A 19888-nucleotide genomic window follows, 5' to 3' on the forward strand; every position below is an offset into this window, starting at 1 on the left:
AGCAAGGGGTTCAAAGAAATTTACCAGTTATCCAGAAAGTTCCAACTATGAGTGGATTATTTAATGTCTTGCTATCACTGCAAATTTACAACGTCCCAAATCAAATTCTTCCTCATGCCTTGTGCACCAGGCAATGCTATCTCAAAGCATTACTATAGCTCAAACCCTCAGAGGTGTGAGTAGTTAGCACCAAAGGCTTCTCTGGGTGGCAGTCACTGACCACTGATCTCTGACAGGCCCTCAGCCAGGTGTGAGGGACAAACAGTGAGTCGCCCTCCATGGCTGGCCTGTGCTCTTGGTGTGCCCCCTTTTCCCACTGTCCTCTGCCTGGCTAAGACCTCCACCTTCACTCTCTGAACTGCTCACCTCCATAATCTGTTTTGTATCTGCTGCCAAAGGAATCTTTCAAACCCATCTCTCTCTCTTTTTTTTTTCTTTGGCAGAGCCACACTTTGTAGGATCTTAGTTCCCTGACCAGGGACTGAACTCAGGCCCTAGCAGTGAAAGCACCGAGTCCTAATCACTGGACCACCAGGGAATTCCCTTAACCTATCTTTTTTTTTTTTTTAAACTGTACTTATTTATTTGTTTTTGGCTGTGCTGGTTCTTGTTTGTTTTTCTCTAATTGCAGCAGGTGGGGGCTGCTCTCTATTGTGGTGCACAGGCTCCTCATTGCAGCAGCTTCTCTTGTTGCGGAGCACGGGCTCTGTGGGGCACTGACTTCAGTAGTTGCAGATCCCTGCCTCTAGAGCACTGGCCCAGTAGTGGTGGTGCACGGGTTTAGTTGCAGCATGTGGGATCTTCTCAGACCAGGGATTGAACCTATGTCCCCTGCATTGGCAGGCAGCTTCTTAACCACCAGACCTTCAGGGAAGACCCTTAATCCATCTTTAAAAGCTCTGTTGGGAATTCCCTACCCTCCTGTGTGTGTCCTAAGCTTCAAGCACATGTCTTTCCTGTGAACCACGCTGCTTGCCCACCTGCATCTTCATCTCTGTTCTTACAGGACACCCTTGCTGTGCCTTCCTATTCCCTCCTCATCCATCTAACGTGGCTCAAGACCTGCCCCAAATCCCTCCTCCATGAAGCCTTCCCAGCCCTGCACCTGGCGTTCCTGTTGTCTCTCCCTCGTTGCCCCATCCCATTCTGCCTATTTGCAGGTCTTTGAGCGACCTCTTCTCTAGATGAAGAGGTCGTGAGTCAAGGCCCATGGCGTGCTCCTCTTCACATGCCCCCCCATCCTACATCACCCACCGCAGTCCCTGATACAACAGATGAACCACAGAATGAATGAATCACATTGGACTTAGTGAAACGCCCCATTCCCAAGTGTTCTGCTGAAGTGAAGTGAGTGGTCGCTTTACTGACCACTGAGAAAAAAGGGCAGCCCTTGCTTAGCCTCAGCTGTGGCCTCATACCCCTCGAGGCCCTTGATACCCGAGCCTCCTGCCCCAGCTCTTGTCACAGCCCCCGTGTCTGTCCTCCCACCCTGCCCCCAGGCCTGGCACGCGTGGGCAGTGATGAACTTCGAGGCTGTGCTCCACTACAAACATCAGAACCAAGCCCGCGACGAGAAGAAGAAACTGCGACACGCCAGCGGGGCCAACATCACTAACGCGGCCACTGCTGCCACCACAGCGGCCACCGCCACCGCCACCAGCACCGAGGGCAGCAACAGCGAGAGCGAGGCTGAGAGCGCCGAGAACAGCCCTACCCCGTCTCCTCTGCAGAAGAAGGTCACCGAGGTACCCGCCCCCACCTCCACCCCCACTGTCACGGACTGACCCGGGCACCAGGCACCTTGAGGATGGAGCCCTGGCTAGCCTTTCAGGAGCCTGAGGCTCTGCTCTGAAGCCCCAGAGGAAGCCGGAAAGCATGGCTTGCCATCTGGCACTGTTTAGATGGTACTTCTGTGTGTATATTTGCGTTTGGGGACCTGACATAGCCTCCGTGCTAAAGAATGAGGTCCTTGTCGTGCTTCCCACATGGCTGAGCTCATTCTCCTAATGCCTGGCACCTGTGTGGGGGTGGCCTGCACATCTGCAGGCCCACTCTGAGCACAGAGCCCAGCAGAATCCACTGTCTGTTTTTTTCTCTCCCCTGGGGCAGTCAGTTCAAGTTCAAGCTCTGGGGCAGCTGATAAGCCCAGAGGTCAGCATGTTCAGGGCCTTTAGCCCCACCTCCTCTGCTGCCCTGTCCAGGAAGCCTCTGTTAGCCCAAGATATTAATAGTTAAGGCACCATTGTAGTTACTGGGTGCTTGCTACATGTCAGGTACTGATCTAAAGGCTTTTTGTGCATTAACTGATTTAATCCTCATAACCACTCTTGGAGATGTGCTGTTTAGTGGGCTGTTCTGCCCATTTTACAGATGAGAAAGCTGAAGTGGGAGTGTCACTAACATATGTGTATTCCAACAGGATTTGTCCAAAACCCTCTTGATGTACACTGTCCCTGCTGTCCAGGGCTTCTTCCGTTCCATCTCTTTGTCACGAGGCAACAACCTCCAGGACACACTCAGGTATCAGGAAGGGAAGTCCTGGTGGGCCATGTCGGGGGCAGGTCACAGGAGTCACCTGTAAAGTCCTCTTTCCCTCCCCACCCCCCATGAATACATCCCAGAGTCGCAGCTGACTGGGCCTCACTCATGTGGGTGAAATCTGCAAAGATGAAGGAGCAGTGCCTGAAGACTCTGGTGTGTAACCTGTTATGTAGGAAGAAGCAGCCCAGCTCTTTCTCAGAGTGTTGCTAGAATCCCTTCAGCTTTCAGAGGTGACTCTGAGAGGCCCAAACAAATGGCACGGGCCAGTCAGTCCAGAGGCTGTCAGTGTGGCCTCACTGCATCTGGGGGTTTCCTGGCCAAGTGCCAGGTTTCCTAGTTGCTGCTGTGTTAGAGGCAACTCTTCCTACACATGCACAGCTTATCCGTGGACTCATCTCTTAGATGTGTGAATTGGTGCGATGGGGATCCCTCTCTGTTGTCTGGAGTGAAATGGTCATTCCCTGGGGGTGATCTGTGTCCAGTAAGGCGCTGGCAGCCATCACCAGCACCTACTCCCCAGGGCTCCTGAGACCAAGCACACTGCAGTCACTGGTCTGGGACCCTGCCGGTACTGCTCTTCTAAAGAGTCTTAAAGATGAGAGAACAGGCAAAACCGGGCACATTAAATTTTCTATGACTTTCCTTTTTCTTTCCCAGAGTCCTCACCTTATGGTTTGATTATGGTCACTGGCCAGATGTAAATGAAGCCTTAGTGGAAGGGGTGAAAGCAATCCAGATTGACACTTGGTTACAGGTGAGGACACTGGGTTACAGGTAAGGGCACTGGGTTACAGGTGAGGGCACGGCGTTACAGGTGAGGGCACTGCGTTACAGTTGGGGACACTGGGTTACAGGTGGGGACAGTGGTTACAGGTGGGGACACTGGGTTAAGGTGAGGGCACTGCATTACAGGTGAGGGCACTGCGTTACAGTTGGGGACACTGGGTTACAGGTGGGGACACTGGGTTACAGGTAAGGGCACTGGGTTACAGGTGAGGGCACTGCGTTACAGGTGAGGGCACTGGGTTACAGGTGAGGGCACTGCGTTACAGGTGAGGGCACTGGGTTACAGGTGAGGGCACTGCGTTACAGGTGGGGACACTGGATTACAGGTGAGGGCACTGCGTTACAGGTGAGGGCACTGGGTTACAGATGGGGACACTGGATTACAGGTGAGGGCACTGCGTTACAGGTGGGGACACTGCGTTACAGGTGAGGGCACTGGGTTGCAGGTGGGGGCACTGGGTTGCAGGTGAGGGCACTGGGTTACAGGTGGAGACACTGGGTTGCAGGTGGGGACACTGGGTTACAGGTGGGGACACTGGGTTACAGGTGAGGGCACTGGGTTGCAGGTGAGGGCACTGGGTTACAGGTGGGGACACTGGGTTACAGGTGGGGACACTGGGTTACAGGTGAGGGCACTGGGTTACAGGTGAGGGCACTGCATTACAGGTGGGGACACTGGGTTACAGTTGAGGGCAGTTGGTTTACAGGTGAGGACACTGGATCACAGGTGAGGGCACTGGGTTACAGGTGAGGATAGGTCAGGTCTTGCTCCTCGTCTCTCTTGGAATCATGCAGTGTTGAAAGGAACAAGGAAGCAGGCACTATACGGTGGATCAACCCCAAGGTCAAGACTCCATATTTTCTTCAGTTCCTTTAGAGAACTGAAGAGAGGGAATCATTTCCATGCCCAACAGTATCTATCAAACCAGGTGCAAGAGCTGTTCATGGCTCAGAAGAATAACTAGAGTTGTTTCCACATCTCATAGGCTGCATACTGTATCTTTCTGAATATCAGGTTATACCTCAGCTCATTGCAAGAATTGATACGCCGAGGCCCCTGGTGGGACGTCTTATCCACCAGCTTCTCACAGACATCGGTCGGTACCACCCGCAGGTGCGTGGAGATCCTGGGCAGTTTTCTGTCTTAACTGCTGACCTTTGATTTGGCCATCAACCTTTCCTAAAGCTGCTCTAGGGACAGAAATGCCTCTGGGAGCCAAGAGTCCGTCCTGCCCCAGGAGGGTCTGCCCAGCTGGACAGGTCTTCTGGTCTGCCCAGGGTCTTCTGGAAAAGAAAGAATTCCGCCCAAGGCCACACAGCCCCTGCCTGGTAGACTGGGATGAGTGTCAGCACCATACTCTTGTCATCCTCCCTTTACACATGTTTGCAAACGCTCCTTCTGTGCTTGCTTCAGGCCCTCATCTACCCACTGACAGTGGCCTCCAAGTCCACCACCACAGCCCGGCACAACGCAGCCAACAAAATCCTGAAGAACATGTGCGAGCACAGCAACACCCTGGTGCAGCAGGCCATGATGGTGAGTCCGGGCGGACTCGAGCCACCAAGCAGAGGTCTCGAATGAGCCGGCCTTCCTTCCTCAGGGCAGGGCCGCGTACTTCCTCTGCTGGAAAGAGTCCCTCCTGTTTCTCCAAGACTGGCCTTTCTGAGCTTAGCTCACCCTGGGCACGTCCCTCCTTCCCCTTTCTGATCCAGGTGAGTGAGGAGCTGATCCGAGTGGCCATCCTCTGGCACGAGATGTGGCACGAAGGCCTGGAAGAGGCGTCTCGCTTATACTTTGGGGAGAGAAACGTGAAAGGCATGTTCGAGGTGCTGGAGCCCCTGCACGCCATGATGGAGCGGGGACCCCAGACACTGAAGGAAACATCCTTTAACCAGGTATGGTATAAAAAATGACGTGAACTGACAGGACCCCAAAGTCCTTAGCAGACTCCTTTCCCTCTAACCTTTCTGCTGACTTGAATAAAATGTATTCTGATGGAGGGAGGTCACAGGATATAAAACACCAGAAATAACATTTGTCATGAAGTTACAAGAACCCTTCTGAAACTTTAACTGGAAAACCATGAGGTTCCTCACAGGGCCATCTTGTCTCTCTTCCAACCTCACTTCACCTGAGAAGCCATCCTGAGGGTGGGGCTCTTGGACTAGAAAGCTGCCTAGCAACCCAGCCAGTGCTGTCTGGCCAGCGTACCCTCCCGAGCAGTTCTGCTGCCTGCTGGGGACTCAGAGTTGGGCTTAGTCAACACAAGTGACACCTTGCGCATTCTCCTGCTTCCCCTCTCAGGCGTATGGTCGAGATTTAATGGAGGCCCAGGAATGGTGCAGGAAGTACATGAAATCAGGGAACGTCAAGGACCTCACCCAAGCCTGGGACCTCTATTACCACGTGTTCAGACGAATCTCCAAGCAGCTGCCTCAGGTAGGATCTCATGGTTCTAGCAGGGTTACCAGTCATTCGCTGCCTGAACATTCTGACACTAAGCCCCCAGCACCTGGCTCCACTTCTACCTGCAGACTTTGGGACAAGTCATGGCTACTAGCAATCCATTGAAAAATACGTAAATAGCATTTCAGTTCCTCCCGAAAGGCAGAAAGCTAAACTCTGGTAACTATTCACAGCTCACATCCTTAGAGCTGCAGTACGTCTCCCCCAAACTTCTGATGTGCCGGGATCTGGAACTGGCTGTGCCAGGAACTTACGACCCCAACCAGCCCATCATTCGCATTCAGTCCATCGCGCCGTCTCTGCAAGTCATCACATCCAAGCAGAGGCCCCGGAAGCTGACGCTCATGGGTAAGGCCCCTCGTGCACTTTTGGTACTCGAGTCGCCCTCCCAGCCCAGGGGACCCCTCCCCTCCTGACGCAACTGCTTGCTGTCCACACTGCTGACCTTTCTCCCATGAACTGAAAGTGGAGTGGAGGACATCCTCACTGGGACTTCTAGTTGATTCCTCCTGTTGTGCTTCCTTAGGTGAGGCCTATCAGCCCCACCCCAGAGCAGGTGGAAGGGAACCGTGCAGGCCTACAGCGTGGAAGGGGGCTCTGGCAGGGGGCTGGTCAGGGAGCAGATGAGGAAGAAAGAGGCTGCAGATGCAGCACAGCAGGTGACAGGCCACGTCAAGGAGGGCCACCTGGGCTGGAGTGTCCTTCTTTATACTTCACATCCTCTCTTTGTGGGGATGCTTTGTAAAGTGAACTTAGTGAAGCAGTAGTGCGGTGTGCTGCCAGGAGGGTGGTGTTGAAGGCCTGAGTGTTCTGCTGGTACTTGGAGCTCTTGCACCTTTGGTAATGCTTGTGTTTCTTAAACATGATTATTCACCAGCAGTGGCGAATGCTGGTCCCCGGATGGTTGTCTCTCTGTAGGCTGGTCTCTTCTAATACTAATATGCGTGTTGGTCAGCTTTCAGCAGCTTCTAACTAAAGAGACTGTAACGAAGGAATGTTTTCAGAGGCACAGCTGAGTTAAGAGGGCCAGAAGTATGAAGTGTATAATTATTCACCCCCGCCCTTCAGACCTAGAGGGCACGGAGCCCAGCAAGGGTTATAACCTGGAAAGAGAGGGCATCCCCTGACGCCATGGTCCAGACCAAGGGAGGGAGCTACTTCTAGAACCGGAACCTGGCTGGTTGTCAAGGGCAGGTACCCCGACCTCTCCTTCTTCCACCCTCTAACCTCCTGCCAGTGCCCCCATCGGCCAAACACCAGGGAGCCCAGGGGATGTGGTCTCTAGGAGTCAGGCTTCTAAGGTCAGAGCAGAACAGAGAGTGGGGTGGGGAGGTGACATGTAGAGTGACCATCTCTGTACAGACTCATTCCTGGCCCTTGAAGACAGAGCTTTTTAAAAAACTTTACTTACTGTTGATTCGAACATCTTACTGGGGGACCATCAAAAGGAAGGCCATTCTTTTCACCCATTCTAGGGTGCATTTCTTCCATTTGTCAGGACAGTGTAACTGGGTATGGTATGTGTCTGCCAACCTGCGAGTGCAGCAGTGGTCTCCCAGCCGACAGGATGGAAACCGTCTGATCCTCGCTGACTGCTCCCCGCTTCACTCCCCACAGGCAGCAACGGGCATGAGTTTGTCTTCCTTCTGAAGGGCCACGAGGACCTGCGGCAGGACGAACGGGTAATGCAGCTGTTCGGCCTGGTCAACACCCTTCTGGCCAATGACCCAACATCTCTTCGGAAAAACCTCAGGTATTCAGGATGCCATAGAGATGGCCCTAGAAAACTAGAGAAATCTAGTTATTTCTTACTTCTCTTCCGGGTCGTCACTTACCTTTGCCAAGTAAATGATTCTGTACCTGATAGGAGGTCATCAGTAGCCAAGATGTCAAAGAGAAAGACTCTCCATTGGTTTCAGAATGTTCTCAGGGGAAGTCCTTCAGAGGACTCAGAAAGGAACATTTCATGGTCTTTAGATGGGAGATTCCACAAATTTGATGTGTTCTATGCCAAATGAAATGACAGCCCTAACAAGCCCTTCCTGTCCTCAGGCTTCTCTCACTCCTCTTTCTGTTAAGAACATGGATGTTAAGTGGGGAGGTCATTTTAGGTTTAGAAATCATCATGGGATTGTTCCCCCAAAGCAGTGCGTTTGTTAGGCAGATTGGGAATACTGGTGGTACCTTCATACCATCAACCCCGATTGTGTTTTAGGCTTTATGCTTCGCACCACGTCCTCATCACACGCCCCACAGTAGCCTTGTGTGGACAGGCGCATTAAAACCAGTTTGCATGTGCCACAAGTGGCTCAAAAGTCTGCTCTGTTTTCTGTTCATTGACCCTGCTTTCCTGTGGGCTTTAGCATCCAGAGGTATGCCGTCATTCCATTATCAACCAACTCGGGCCTCATCGGCTGGGTCCCCCACTGTGACACACTGCACGCCCTCATCCGGGACTACAGGGAGAAAAAGAAGATCCTTCTCAACATCGAGCATCGCATCATGCTGCGGGTATGTGATGAGGCTGCCAGACCCAACCCTTCAGTGTCTTGGGGGCGAAGCTCGCAAATCAGTTCGGGAATTGGTACAAATTTGTTTTCCTTGTTCCATCACTGAAAAGTCTATTCAAGGGAATTAGCTATTGACGAAGGATTAATGGTATAAGTCTTCAAGCAGATAACCTTTTCTAAGATTAAACAAGGATCCTAAAGCCCAGCAATTGGGTTTTCATCACCCTCCGTGAGACTGGACGGTATTACTCATCAGGCAACATACATCTGCTGATCCTAACACTGTACACAGAGCGCTGACTGGCTGAATGGGGAAGCAAGGAAGCAGTGTTCAGTAGGTGTGTGAGAGAGAAAAGTAAAAAAGTGTTTGAACCTCCCAGTGCTCTCATTCACTCTAAGCTGGTACCGAGGCGAGGCCTGATGCCTGCCCCTTTTGCCCTGGCCCCTCCTGTGGTCCTCAGGTTAGAGTGGCCACTGCTTCTCCTTATTCCCCTTCTCCTTTCAGTGGCAGTGGTGAAATCAGAGCCCCTCTCTGCCTGGCCTCAGAGCCTTGTTTCTTCCAGGCTGTGAGTTGCTCGTCTTGGGTTCCTCTTTCACAGCACTTGTGTCTTGGTGCAGATGGCTCCAGACTATGACCACCTAACTCTGATGCAGAAGGTCGAGGTGTTTGAGCACGCCGTCAACAACACAGCTGGGGACGACCTGGCCAAACTGCTGTGGCTAAAGAGCCCCAGCTCTGAGGTATGACGCCCCTGCCCCCAGCCTCCCCTCTCGCCAGGAATGGCTTGTTTGCCCCTGTGCCCCTGGTGGACGTGGCCTGTGACAATTAGCTGTGGGTGATGTGTAGTCTTTTAGAGCAGAAACCGAATGGCTGAGCCACGCAGTCTACCTGTAGTTAGTTTCATGTTTCAACCATTGCTTACAATAGTATTTTATTAAAGCTGTTAAATCTTTTTCATATATATTATTAATTTCCTGTTTATCTGGTTTTTCCATTTCTTTTAATAGTATGTTTCTAGGTTTGAAGTTTTTGTTTTGGTTTTGATGTACATTTTTAAATGTTAGAAGTTAATAGATTTTTTAATCCTTTCTTTAAAGTTTCTCTGACTTTATAGTTAGAAAGGCTCTCTCCACCTCAAGATTTTCTTGTACTAATTATAAGATTTGTTTTTACACTTAAATCCTTAACCCAAGTTGGAATTTAAAGTTAGGGTATAGATTTTATTTTTTTAATGTGATTAACCAACGTGACAGTATTACCAGGGGCTTCCCAGGTGGTGCTAGTGGTGAAGAACCTGCCTGCCAGTACAGGAGATGTAAGAGACACGTATTCGATCCCTGTGTCGGAAAGATCCCCTAAAGGAGGGCATGGCAACCCTCTCTAGTATTCTTGCCTGAAGAATCCCATAGACAGAGGAGCCTGGAGAGCTACAGTCCATGGCTTCGCAGAGTCGGACACTACTGGAGTGACTTAACACACACACAGTATTACCAAATAATCCATCCTCTCACTACTGTAACAGAGTCAATTTTTACTATATACTAAATTCTTATATGCCCTTGAATTTCTTTCTAGAATTTCTATATCATTGATCTTTCTATTTATCCTCAAGTATCCCACTGTTAATACAAGTCTTTTCTCACTAGTTATTTACATTTAATTTTTTTCTAGGTAAATTTTAGGATCATTTTGTCAAGATTCCCAAGAAAGTGCCAATGAACTTTTATTGAAATTACATTAAATGTATTAAATAATCTGGAAGGATATTACATCTTTTCAATCTTAAGTGGATATCCTTAAATGGATATTTTCATTTACTCTAGTCTCTGTATTTCTAAGCAAAGTTTAATTTACTTAGTGATCTAAGTTCTACACATTTCCAATTAAGTTTACTCTGAGCAGAGTTTATTAAATTTGTAATTATGAATGATTTTTGTTCCCTTATACATTCTCACTGGTTATTGTTGGACTGTAAGCAAACAACTGATTACGGTATAATTGTGTTGAAAACCAGTTAGTTTTCAGAGCCTCGGCTCACATGTGCTTCTGTGTTCTAGGTGTGGTTTGATCGAAGAACCAATTATACCCGCTCTTTAGCAGTCATGTCTATGGTTGGGTATATTTTGGGCCTGGGTGATAGGTGAGTGAATTTGTTTCTTTGAATCTTCTTTCTCCATTATATAGTTTTCTTGGATGATTTCATTTTGTTTTCCAGTGAGCCTTATGACTGTTTGGTACATGTTTATATTTCGTACTTTAGGCGTTTTTTGCAGCATCAACCTTAGTCCCCTGTTATTGTCCATGCCATCAGAACAGCATGTCAAACTAAAGAGAAGAAAAACCATAGTTCAAGGGTACTTTCTTCATAGGTTGGTTTAATGTATTAAAAACCACATGAAATCCAGTTGATTTTATTGATTCAATAAACATTTATCAATCATCACTATGCTAAGATAAGTAATCCTATTTCTATAATTGAAACCAACCAAAGTAGATCCCTCTGATAGTTCTACATATTAAATTTCATCCAAATGTACTGACTGCAAAAGTCATTTAGAAATGTTAAGAAATTTTAAAAAATAATAATATTCTGATGTCTACAATTTTTCTTCTGGGATCATTCTCATGCACTTATTTGAGAGTAAAAAAAATTTAATCCCACAAAAATAATAAATTCCTGTTTTTAAAAAACTTAGTAGAGCACCTGTCCAGAATACCCAGATGCTCCTGCCTGGAGGGGCTCAGGGACGCAGGCAGATGAGAGCCCATCTCGAAGAGCCTTGTCACTCTGAGGTGCCAGCACTGCCAGAAACCTATGACCATTTATCCTGTGACCAAAGACCTTGGGAAAACAAACTGTCTTGGTATCATGGGGCAACTTGTGATTCACACAGATCAATTCTCATTTGAGCCCCAGAATTTTTTTTTCTGTAAAGGGCCAGATAGTAAATATCTTAGTCTTCTCTGGCCTTACAGTCTCCATCACAAGTACTCATCTCTGCTGCTGTAGCACAAAAGCAGCCCAAAACAGTGCATGAACAAATGAGCATGACTGTGTTCCAATAAAAATAATTTGCAAAAGTTGGGAGTGGAGTGCTAGCTTTGGCCTGAGTGCTGTCATTTACCAACCCCTGGCCTAGAGTCTCACAGACGGGGATCTGTTCATCCGAGCTGTTCTTTTTTCTCAGACACCCATCCAACCTGATGCTGGACCGGCTGAGTGGAAAGATCCTGCACATTGACTTTGGGGACTGCTTTGAGGTAAGCACATGTTCGAGAACCCAGAGGACCACCTTCTACCCGACTCCGACCACTTAGGCAAACTTAAAAGCCCAAATGCCGTATTCTTACCCCTGACTCTTCTCTCAAGGTGATAGAACATCAGTCTAATAGATGAAGTACGTGCTTTTTGATTCTTGCCATTACAGGACTCAGAAAAGGAGATGTTGGTTGAAGGCCTGGGCATGATACACACTTACCTTTTTTCTCTCTCTCCCTCCCCACTCCCCCACCTTCTCTTTTTTTATTTTTAAATTTTTAGTTGTCTTAAATTCCAGCAATAAGTCCCATCACTAAACTAGACTCAGGCTGCTTCCTTTCTATGCTCTAATTGAAATCAGTGCTGGTCATGCAAAGGAAAGCCACCTACCTGCACCTGGCTCCAGCTGAGGAAGACAGTCTAACCAGTGGACCTGGGTTTTCCCTTTGTTACCCTTAGGTTGCTATGACCAGAGAGAAATTCCCAGAGAAGATTCCATTTAGACTAACGAGAATGCTGACCAATGCTATGGAGGTGAGTGGATGTTGGTAACAAACTGCTTTGAAGTGGGACCAGTACAGTTCTATCCCCTCTCCAAGGATAGACTTCCTTCCTTGTTAGATCTCCAGCTCCCCAAATGCCCCGCTTATGCTGTAGTTGTATCCTCCTGGTATTTTCCATCCTGTTAGAAACGATCAGTCTTTAAAAGTCTTACCCAACCTTTACGCCAGACCTTGTTTCACATGAATGACAGTCCTGACCCTTTGCTCTGAGGCATGCCCAGCCTGGCCCCTCAGTGATGGCCACATCATCTCTCTGAGTGGGATGACACCCTCTGAGGTGATGCTGGGTGGTAAGGCCTTCGGGGACCAGCATGGTGACTTCCGTGGTGAGCAGCTCTGGCCCATCCACAGGTCACAGGCCTTGATGGCAACTACAGGATCACGTGCCACACCGTGATGGAGGTGCTTCGGGAGCACAAGGACAGTGTCATGGCCGTGCTGGAAGCCTTCGTCTATGACCCCTTGCTGAACTGGAGGCTGATGGACAGTGAGTCTCAGCAAGAGCCGGGGTGCTGGGGCTCACCCCCTCCCACAGTGGGCGTAGCCAGTTCAGTCCTGCCCCCTTCACACACAGAGCCCAAGACCCAGTACTCAGCTGCCACACCACTCTTCCACAGGGCAGCTGTGGTGGCTGGAAATCAATTTCAAGTATTTTTATTCACTAAGAGAACTCTGGTCATCAGTTTAGATCTTGATTAAAGCATTTTTCAGAATAAATAAATAAATACTCTGGTGACTTTTTTTAGGTTTCATGTTGAATAGCAGACGGAATTTTTACAGGATTTGCAAACAGTTGTGCTATCTCAACAGTGTCTTAGTCTGCTCTTTATTCCAACCTCCTCAGAAGGCATTTACTAATCAGAGGCATCTTCTCCACTGCAGTTGTCACACACTCACTTGTTATCCAGTTTACATCATCTGAATCCCACTCAGCCATATAAAATGCCCCTCAGGATCAGATGCCTTGTGAACATCCACCCATTTACTTCTGAGTGTTATGTTTTTTGTTTTCTCTTAGTTATGGCTTTTGGGAAAATTATATTTTTATGATTAAGGGAAAGTATATCAGCCAAGTTTTTTTCAAATCAAAGTTTGAAGTGCTTTTTTAACCCTCCTTTTCTTTCTTTCCCTAGCAAATACCAAAGGTAACAAGCGATCACGGACAAGGACAGATTCCTACTCTGCTGGCCAGTCAGTAGGTGAGTGCTGCAGACTCTGTCCTCCTTTTGTCCAGGGTATTTCTAGAATGAGACAAGCCTTGTCACTGCCTTTAGAAGGCATGACTTAAGTAATAAGCATCTAATGTATTTTTTATTTAATGCGTCTCAGGAAGAAGTGGGTACCTAGAGCTCAGAAATTTTGATCACACTATCCAATCTTAACCTATATGTAAAAACACAATCAGTTAAAAGTATATCTGAATTGGACTTCCCTGGTGGTCCAGTGGGTAAGACTCCACACTCCCAATGTAGGGGGCCTGGGTTCAATCCCAGGAACTAGATTCCACATGTCACAATTAAGATCAAAGATTCCATGTGCTGCAACTAAGACCCAGCAGCGTCAAATAAATTTAAAAAAAAAAAATTTCTTTTTAAATTATGTCTGAATATTAGCCAGTCTTTAGCATGCCCTTTAATGGTGTCTGGGATGATTACTAACTATGTTACCTTAACTCTAAAGCTTTGGGAATAGCTCAGGAGTGGGAAGATGGGAGCAGCGGAAATGTACACACACTGCTGCCTGAGCAGCTAGGAAACCACAGGAAACATTGTTCCCAGGAATGTGGTCCACAAAGCAGGGTTACAAGAAGATGACCCCCCTCTGAAAGCCAGAACAGGCTCTGTGTATTCCCTGCTCTCAGACGTCTTACAGTCAAGCTGTTTGACACATTTACCTTTTCCCTTTGCCCCTTAACCCTAACCCAACCCTTTGACCCCCACATTCAACAACACCCTACACAGTCATATTTTGGAAATACCACTGGGATGTAAAACAGTTAAACATTCTCTCCAAATACTTAGGCAACATTTGCAACTGGTTATCAACTAGGCCAAATGGTATTCAGAGGTATGAAAACAGTGTGACATACTGAGACTGCTCTGAGGAAGCACAGAAGCCCAGAGTGTATATGGAATAATAGAGCGGCACACTACAGTGTAGGCAGCTGCCATGTGGTTTGGTTGGGAACCAGGGGTGGTAGGCCTCAGAAAGGAGGTATCACTCTGAACCGCGAGGGTTAAGGGAGCCTGTGGGCTGGTAGAATTGAAGCTGAGCCTTACTGGATGAGTGGAATCTGGATGGGTAGAAAGGAAGAGAGTGTTCTCGGCAGGAAATGAGCATCCTGGATCCATGTCATCCATGAATAGCTTGGACTCTACCCTGGACACTGTGATAGGACTTGGGATTCCCTGAATCACCCACAGTGTCTGGGGGCCTCATGCGGATGACTGGTCTCACCCAGATTATGTGACACTTACTGGTATAACTCTCAGGGTCTGCCTTGTTAATACATTATTGGGTGACTCCCATGTGCCGCCTGTGATATACCAAGGGGAGTTAGGACAGCTTGTGCTGGTGGCACCAGTGGTGGTAGGCCTGGTTGCTTGTATGTGCCTCAAAAGTCAAGTTCCAAGGACTCATTAATTAAAGTATTGTCATCACTAGCTTCATTCTGAAGACCTGTCATGTCCCAGGGCAGTGTATAAATAGCTTCAGAGTTCTGATTCTAGATGCCTCTCCTGAAGGCCACAGTCAGCAGAGGGTGAGCCTAAAGCCTGTGGACTTCTCCCCAGAGTTGATGTATAAATTCCTCCAAGGAATAACATTTCAGTCACGTGTGTGATCCTTTGAAAGCTAGTTTTCTTTATGTTATGACCAATTTGGGTCCAGCCACCCAAATTTTGTGGCCAGGTCTTTGACCTGTGAGCCTCTTCTGTATGTCAGAACATTTTATTAATGCTGTATGTTTTCATGCAGATTTCAAACCTTTCTTTGAGGGGGTGAGGGAGTTGTGCCATGCAGTTTGCGGGATCTCAGTTCCCTGACCAGGGATTGAACCCAAGCCACAGCAGTGAAAGCACTGAGTCCTAACCTCTGGACAACCCAGGAACTCCCTAAAAAATGTTAAATTCGTAAAGAGCATAACATGTCCTATTTCCTTTTTCCTCTGAGACAGGTGGGACAGGTGTTAAAAGGGAGATTGTACATGAAGAATTAGAGCTAATACCTTGGAACAGTGGCTTCTTGGTGTTTGAATTTTCTGCTGATTTTTTTTCCTCCTAGAAATTTTGGATGGTGTGGAACTTGGGGAACCAGCCCATAAGAAAACGGGGACCACAGTGCCAGAATCTATTCATTCTTTCAGTAAGTCCAGCCTCTGAGGAATTGCATCAGCTAGCTCATTAAGAAAAGAGCAGCTGTGAACACCAGGAGGAGGGTCAGTAAGAGGAAGCAACAGAACTGCCTTTGAGCAGCAAAGGTCCCATGAATTTATCATTATATTCTGAGGACAAAGATAAACAAAGAGGAAGAATTGCTCCACACTTAACAAAAGTGAATATTTGAGAAAAACAGGGGTGTGCATTGAACCTGTTATGATGATCCAGTCTTACTATTATTTCTGCTTTTGTTTATTCCAGTTGGAGATGGTTTGGTGAAACCAGAGGCCCTAAATAAGAAAGCTATTCAAATTATTAACAGGGTTCGAGATAAGCTCACTGGTGAGTGTGTATATGTGTTTACTTAAAAGGAACATAAAATCTCCTTGAGTGGGTGTTCAGCCCGGTTTCCAGTGGTGTTCGTGCCTAAACTGTGACCCTGTGCTGCTAACTGGACTATCTCTGAGGCCATCAGTGAAGGATCCTCTCTGATTCTCTAATGACCAATGAACTTCCTTTAAGTAATGTTGTTAATCTCGTTTTAACAGTGAAGTTTAACAGTAAAGTTCTCTTGAGTCCAAAGTCAGCCAAATTCAAGAAAATTAATCATCATGGCCGAAATTAGAGCAAATCTGACCCCTTGGTTCAGTGCCCACCTGTGCTCAGGTAGCTGTACGGAGTGGAGGGCCTGGATGGGAGCACCATGTACTTTTGAACAGGAGACGTGTCACACAGACCAAATGGTGTGATGTGGGGGTGGGAGGCAGGGAGGCCAAAGGCCCAGCACCACAGCTGGGGCCCTACAGGCCTGTGTCTCTTCCTCTGGCCAGAAAGTGACAAGAACACCTCACTCAGAAGGCGGTGAGGATGAACTGGGACGTGGGAGGCCCAGCACATAAGCTCTGTTGTCAAGGCATATTGGTTCATTAAGGACCTGCAAGTTCTAGATATTGAAGAAACAGTGTAAGTTAAAAATAGGCATATTCCCTGCTTTCATGGGACTTAGACTCTAAAGAGGAATACCGTTTTAAGTGGAAGAGAGACTAGGGCTGTGATGACAGTAACAGGGGAATTTAAGTCCAAAAGTCCCAGAAAAGCTTCCCTCAGCAGACTACCTAGGAGCTAAAATTTGCTAGAGGAGTTAATTAGGGCAGATTCTTCCAGGTAAAGGAAACAGCATGTGCAAAGACCCTGTGGTAGGAGGGAGGATAGGAAGGAAAAAAGGTCAGAGAGCCTGGCAGGCCAAACTGCCCCCAAGAAGGGTGAGAGGAGCATAATGCAAAGTGTTTGGACTCTGAGAGGGCCAGGGCCAGACCATGCAGAGCCTTCTGATTTTACCCTGTATCTTGTGGGCAGTGAGAAACCACTGGAGGGTTTTAAGGGGGTGGAGGAGAGCTGGGCAGGTTTGCATTGTGAGATCCTGCCTGCTCTGACTGTGGGGGGAGCAGGGGCTGGAGGGAAGGAAGCAGCTGCCACAGTCAGTGCCAGCTGGACAGCTGATTAGACAAGGGTGGCAGTGGAGATGGAGTCAAGAGCTGTTTAGGAGGAAAATGCAAAGGATTGATGATGGGCTGTGAGGGGTGGGGAGAGATCAAGGGGGGTTCCGGGTCTCTGGTGGCCCTCTGAGAGCTCTGATGAGTCTGGCAGCCAGAATAAAGCAGTGGAAGAGAATGCAAAGTGAGAGAGAGAAGGAATGGAGACAAGTTTCAAAGCTCTCAGGAAGTCTGGCTGTGCGGGGAGGAGAGAGGACATAGCCGAAGGAGAAGTTGGATGAGCGGTTCTGTTTCCTTCAACAGGAGGAGGAACGTGTTTACAGAAAAGTGAGCACATGAGAGGGAGGGTTTGCAGACGTGAGTGAGGCAGGATGGTTGGTATTGTAAGGTTCCTGACAAAGAGGAGGTGGTGGATCACAGTGCGGGTGAACTTGGCCTTAAATGGGAGGAGGGCCCACTCTCTGGGGTGATGGAAAAGAAGGGGGAGCTCATGTTGAACAAAGCTGGCACCTTGAACACAGCCCAACATATCAGGGCCCTGAACTCTGCCCTTAGTGAATCAGTTGGCTCTAGAGGAGAAAATGAGGTCCCCTGCCGAGGGTGAGGAGCCAGAGGAGAGGTTTGGATGCTCAAGAAGAGGAGAGAACTTCATGGTGGAGATGGAAGGGTGTATAGCCAGAGGAGCTGGCCAGGCAGTACTAAGCGCCCATGTAAGGCAGGAGACTATGAGTGTGTGATGAAAGCAGGCAGCTCTGCAGGACAAGGGGCTGGAAGGAGAGGCTGGTAGGAGTGAAAGAGGCTCCTTGGCCACTTGCCCGACTCAAGGGTGATAATGGAATAGAAGCCCACTGGTCAGATCTTTGCCACTCCTGTACTCTGCCCACTATAGGGCTTTACCTACTGTAAACCAAGAGCCGAGTATATATTAGTGTGTTTGTTAGTATATATTAGGTGTTTATGGGTCACGTGGAGGTGAATTTAAAAATCCAAGTATTATATAGCATTTATATTCACTTATGAGGGGGAGCTGATTCAGGCTGTGTGGACAGTTGATCCTGGCTGGGGGACGGTGGAGCTGGGTGGTTGGTACCTGGTGCACACTGGACGCTTTTGTTCCTCATGTCCTAGGTCGGGACTTCTCTCATGATGAAACCCTGGATGTCCCAACACAAGTCGAGCTGCTCATCAAACAGGCGACATCCCATGAAAACCTCTGCCAGTGCTACATTGGCTGGTGAGCACCTCTGTTCAAATAAGCAATCAGGCCCCTACCCTGTGCCCCAAAGCCAGAGTTGCAAAAAAAGATGTTGGTGGGGGTGGGGGGGACAGGGATCCATACAGGGAAATTGGGTATCCATATAGGGAAACTGTGTCTCAAGTCTCTTGAAAAGTTTATACTTACTGGATGTGCTCATTGTTCCAAAAAGGAGAAAATGGAGACATATGGATGTGTATTTGGAAGGCAAACACCAAAGTGAATTAAAATGACATGTTAAATTGACTTAGACGAATAGGTGAGGCCCCCTTATTTGAGGAGTGGGGGTGTTCTTTTGGGGTTTTTGCTGTCAATTCAGAGATACAGGAAGGGCAAAGGAGAAGCAGCCAGAGGGGTGACAGAGGAGATGAAAAGACAGATTTATCATCAGCGATTGTAACCTCAAGGACCATTCTGGGGTCTGCTTTGATTAATTGCCTGAGGCATGCTTGAAGGTAGAAAGTAGAGAGAGAGGGTGACAGGGAGGCATCCTTGCGGGACCACAGCAGGCGTCTGGCCTGGACTGGAAACGATAACACCTGTCCTGCACAATTAGCTATGGGAGATCTCAAGGAGGGTCCCGGGGGTGGGCAGACCTTGCTGTTTCCATTCTCAGTGTATCTGCGTAAAGCTTTGAAGAAGCCCAGATTATTAAAATATTCCTTTTCTCCCTGACTCGTTAGGTGTCCTTTCTGGTAACTGGAGGCACAGACATGCCCACAGCACTTCTCTTGAGGCTTTTGTACTTTGGTATCTGCTTCCACTAAACTGAAACCATGGTCAGAAAGTTCAGCTCTGAAATGTAAATGAAAAGAACTACTGTATATTATAAGTTGGTTTGACCAACTTTCTAGCTGCTGTTAAAGAATATATTGTCGGAAACACAAGGCTTGATTTGGTTCCCAGGACAGTAAACACAGTAATACTACAGAAATCAAGCCCTTGATTTTGGGGAACAGAAGATCTATAACTTTAGAAATACGGGTTTTGACTTAACTCACAAAAGAACTCAGAAGTGTTTGCTGACAGGAGAATGGCCTAGTCGTTCCTCTCAACATGGACACAGCAAACTCAGCGCAGTCACGAAGCCTCAGGTCATGGAGGACACGGATTAGGACTCTGGATTGTAAAGACGCAGAGAAGCTGACTTCATCGCCTTCGCCCATCTCATTACCTCACTGGTCCGTGGACGCAGCAACAACCCTCGCAAGATGGGCCAAAATGGGTGGGAAAGGTCAGTCTTCTGCCTCACCCACCACGCTGCGACATACACACTTCAAGCCAAAACCCGAGCCACTCAGAGGAGAGTCTGTTCAGATCGCTGGGCAGCCTCAACTGGGCAGGTGCACAGAGGGCATCACCGTGCAGGAGGAGGCCCACACTGGCCTTCCCGGCCTGGTTCTGGGATGTCTTCAGTGAGGTCTGAATGCCCTCCATTTGGAGCAAGGCCTTGGAATACGGAAATGCTGTCGTGGAGGTGCTGACGCAGAGAGGGAAGGTCTAGTACATGTCGGGAAGTAGGAGCAAAAGAAATCTTACATGAAATGCACAAAGTATAAAGTGTAGCCATGTCTAGACACCATGTTGTATCTGAATAATTTTTGTGCCAATAAACGACATCAGAATTTTAAAAACA

The 19888-nt window shown here is 48.2% G+C and overlaps 1 protein-coding gene across 1 annotated transcript in view; it reads left to right on the forward strand.

Moving 5' to 3' along the window:
* MTOR (mechanistic target of rapamycin kinase) overlaps positions 1 to 19888 on the forward strand; it is a 121456-nt gene extending 101568 nt beyond the window's left edge. Inside the window, exons 39-58 of the mRNA XM_061160412.1 lie at positions 1500 to 1745; positions 2420 to 2520; positions 3199 to 3295; positions 4343 to 4441; positions 4742 to 4864; positions 5041 to 5223; positions 5633 to 5767; positions 5968 to 6142; positions 7412 to 7547; positions 8158 to 8305; positions 8923 to 9045; positions 10363 to 10445; positions 11494 to 11566; positions 12024 to 12098; positions 12479 to 12614; positions 13261 to 13326; positions 15410 to 15490; positions 15766 to 15846; positions 18126 to 18231; positions 18936 to 19888. Coding sequence (XP_061016395.1) covers positions 1500 to 1745; positions 2420 to 2520; positions 3199 to 3295; positions 4343 to 4441; positions 4742 to 4864; positions 5041 to 5223; positions 5633 to 5767; positions 5968 to 6142; positions 7412 to 7547; positions 8158 to 8305; positions 8923 to 9045; positions 10363 to 10445; positions 11494 to 11566; positions 12024 to 12098; positions 12479 to 12614; positions 13261 to 13326; positions 15410 to 15490; positions 15766 to 15846; positions 18126 to 18231; positions 18936 to 18951 — 2283 coding nt within the window. The 3' untranslated portion in view covers positions 18952 to 19888. The remainder of the gene's footprint in view (positions 1 to 1499; positions 1746 to 2419; positions 2521 to 3198; positions 3296 to 4342; positions 4442 to 4741; positions 4865 to 5040; positions 5224 to 5632; positions 5768 to 5967; positions 6143 to 7411; positions 7548 to 8157; positions 8306 to 8922; positions 9046 to 10362; positions 10446 to 11493; positions 11567 to 12023; positions 12099 to 12478; positions 12615 to 13260; positions 13327 to 15409; positions 15491 to 15765; positions 15847 to 18125; positions 18232 to 18935) is intronic.

The sequence above is a fragment of the Dama dama genome, chromosome 14, assembly GCF_033118175.1.
Source record: "Dama dama isolate Ldn47 chromosome 14, ASM3311817v1, whole genome shotgun sequence".
NCBI lineage: Eukaryota > Metazoa > Chordata > Mammalia > Artiodactyla > Cervidae > Dama > Dama dama.